The sequence below is a fragment of the Aplysia californica genome, unplaced genomic scaffold (genome assembly GCF_000002075.1).
Source record: "Aplysia californica isolate F4 #8 unplaced genomic scaffold, AplCal3.0 scaffold00400, whole genome shotgun sequence".
Taxonomy (NCBI): domain Eukaryota; kingdom Metazoa; phylum Mollusca; class Gastropoda; order Aplysiida; family Aplysiidae; genus Aplysia; species Aplysia californica.
In genome coordinates this window covers 675,879-677,645 of record NW_004797670.1, presented here as the reverse complement: position 1 = coordinate 677,645, position 1,767 = coordinate 675,879, and the positions used below count along the sequence as shown (strand labels likewise).

At 42.3% G+C, this 1,767-nt stretch overlaps 1 protein-coding gene across 1 annotated transcript in view; it reads right to left on the bottom strand.

The window, feature by feature from the left end:
- Positions 1 to 1,767, bottom strand: part of LOC101845567 (cartilage matrix protein) — a gene marked incomplete in the record, with an annotated part of 12,007 nt that overhangs the window by 7,464 nt on the left and 2,776 nt on the right. Inside the window, 2 exon segments of the mRNA XM_013085716.2 lie at positions 183 to 373; positions 1,099 to 1,295. Of these exon segments, the coding sequence (XP_012941170.1) occupies positions 183 to 373; positions 1,099 to 1,295 (388 nt within the window).

Sequence of the window (1,767 nt, the reverse complement as noted above, 5' to 3'; positions counted from 1 at the left end):
AACAATAATTATATAACATTACCATCATCATCATCATCATCATCATCATCATCATCATCATCACCACCACCACCACAACAACAACAACAAAAACAAAAGCAACAGCAACAACAACAACAGCAGCAGCAACAACAACAACAACAACAACAACAACAACAACAACAACAACAGCAACAACTCACTGATGCAAGTCTTATGGGCCAGTGTGGTCTTGATGTTCTGCAGCTCGCCATAGTTGCCCACCTTGAACACCCGGCTCTTATCTCCGGCAATGTTGTCCAGCTCTTGGTCGTTCACCCGGCCGACTCCGATAGCGAACATGTTGATGCCCTCAGCACGTGCATCCGCGGCGGCTTGTTTGGTGACCTGTGTTCTGAGAGCAGTGAGGAGACGTGAGGAAGGGTGAAGAGTTAGTTTTAGTTTTAGTAGAGGTTTTACGGCGCTCGCAACTGCATTAGATCATATGGGCGCCAGAAGATTAGAGGTGTTACAAGAGAGTAACAAACATAAAAAAGAGGAAGGGGAGATTAAGACGATAGATGTTTGATAGGAAAGAAGAAGCAAACCACACCAGAGCACCCGCCAACCACCCACAAGATGAAGAGTGAAGGAGGGAGAGGGTGGGTGGGCGTGCAGATGGATGGGGGAGGGAGTAAGCAGATGGGTAGGTGGGTGAGTGGGTGAGTGAGTGAGTGGGTGAGTGGTTGGGTAAGTAAATGAGTGAGTCAGTAAGTATTTTCTGACCGTTGGGCATTCTTTTTTGGCTCAACAACTGTTATGTCCATTTAAAAACACAACAACTATACGTGGATTTTACTGCAAAACGTTTCCAGTTTCCAGGAACACTTAAGCTTTGGAACTTACCAAACATTGGCGTCCATTCTCTGGCAAATATTACCTTTGACGCCAGACGACTCACACCTCCTTCAGTCGCAAATTTCTCGACTTCTTTTAAAAACAGATGGGTATTTTTTTCGCCAAATTTAAAACAAATTAAAAAGCTTTAAGACGATACTAACAACTATAGATCTATAAGCCAAAATATTGACGAGCGCCTGATTGCACCGTCGTGACACATTACTTTGAAGAAGTACTCACTCTTGGGAGTCTCCATCTGTGATGACGAGGCCGACTCTGGTGGCCCAGGGGCGCGTGAACTGACTGGCCAGCTGTGACTTAGCCATGTAGTCGATACCGGCACCTGTGGACGTGTAGCGGCCCATTCGGTGAGGAACCCTTCCAATAGCCTCGATCAGCTCAGCCTTGTTGGTGTATTTTGTAAGGTTGAAAGCGTCCTGGGCGAGAAGAAAAAAGTACTCAGACCGTTGTAAACGTTGGCGCTACTCTAGAATTACAAACTTCTATCTGCTCAGTATCTATCTAGACTAGTTTTCACAATCATTTTCACAATCATTTTTACATTCATTTTAACAATCATTCTATTGTACATTGCAATCGTAGAAGTACTAAGGTCTATCTGCTCAGTACCCAATTTTCACAATCATTTTAACAATCATTTTATTATTACTAGAATTACTAAGTTCTATATTATACTCAGTACCTAGTGCTAGTGTTAAGAAATTTGTCGGCAAAAAATCTGAGTTTCATAACATGTCAAGCTTTTACGAATGCAATCTTTGAATATCTTGATAATGACTCTGAATAATATTACGACTTTGATAGACTAGAACAGAGCATTTTGTTTCTGACCTCAAAGTCTTAGTAACTCAAAACAGTGACAAAAATGTCAGATAGAACTTTGTAACT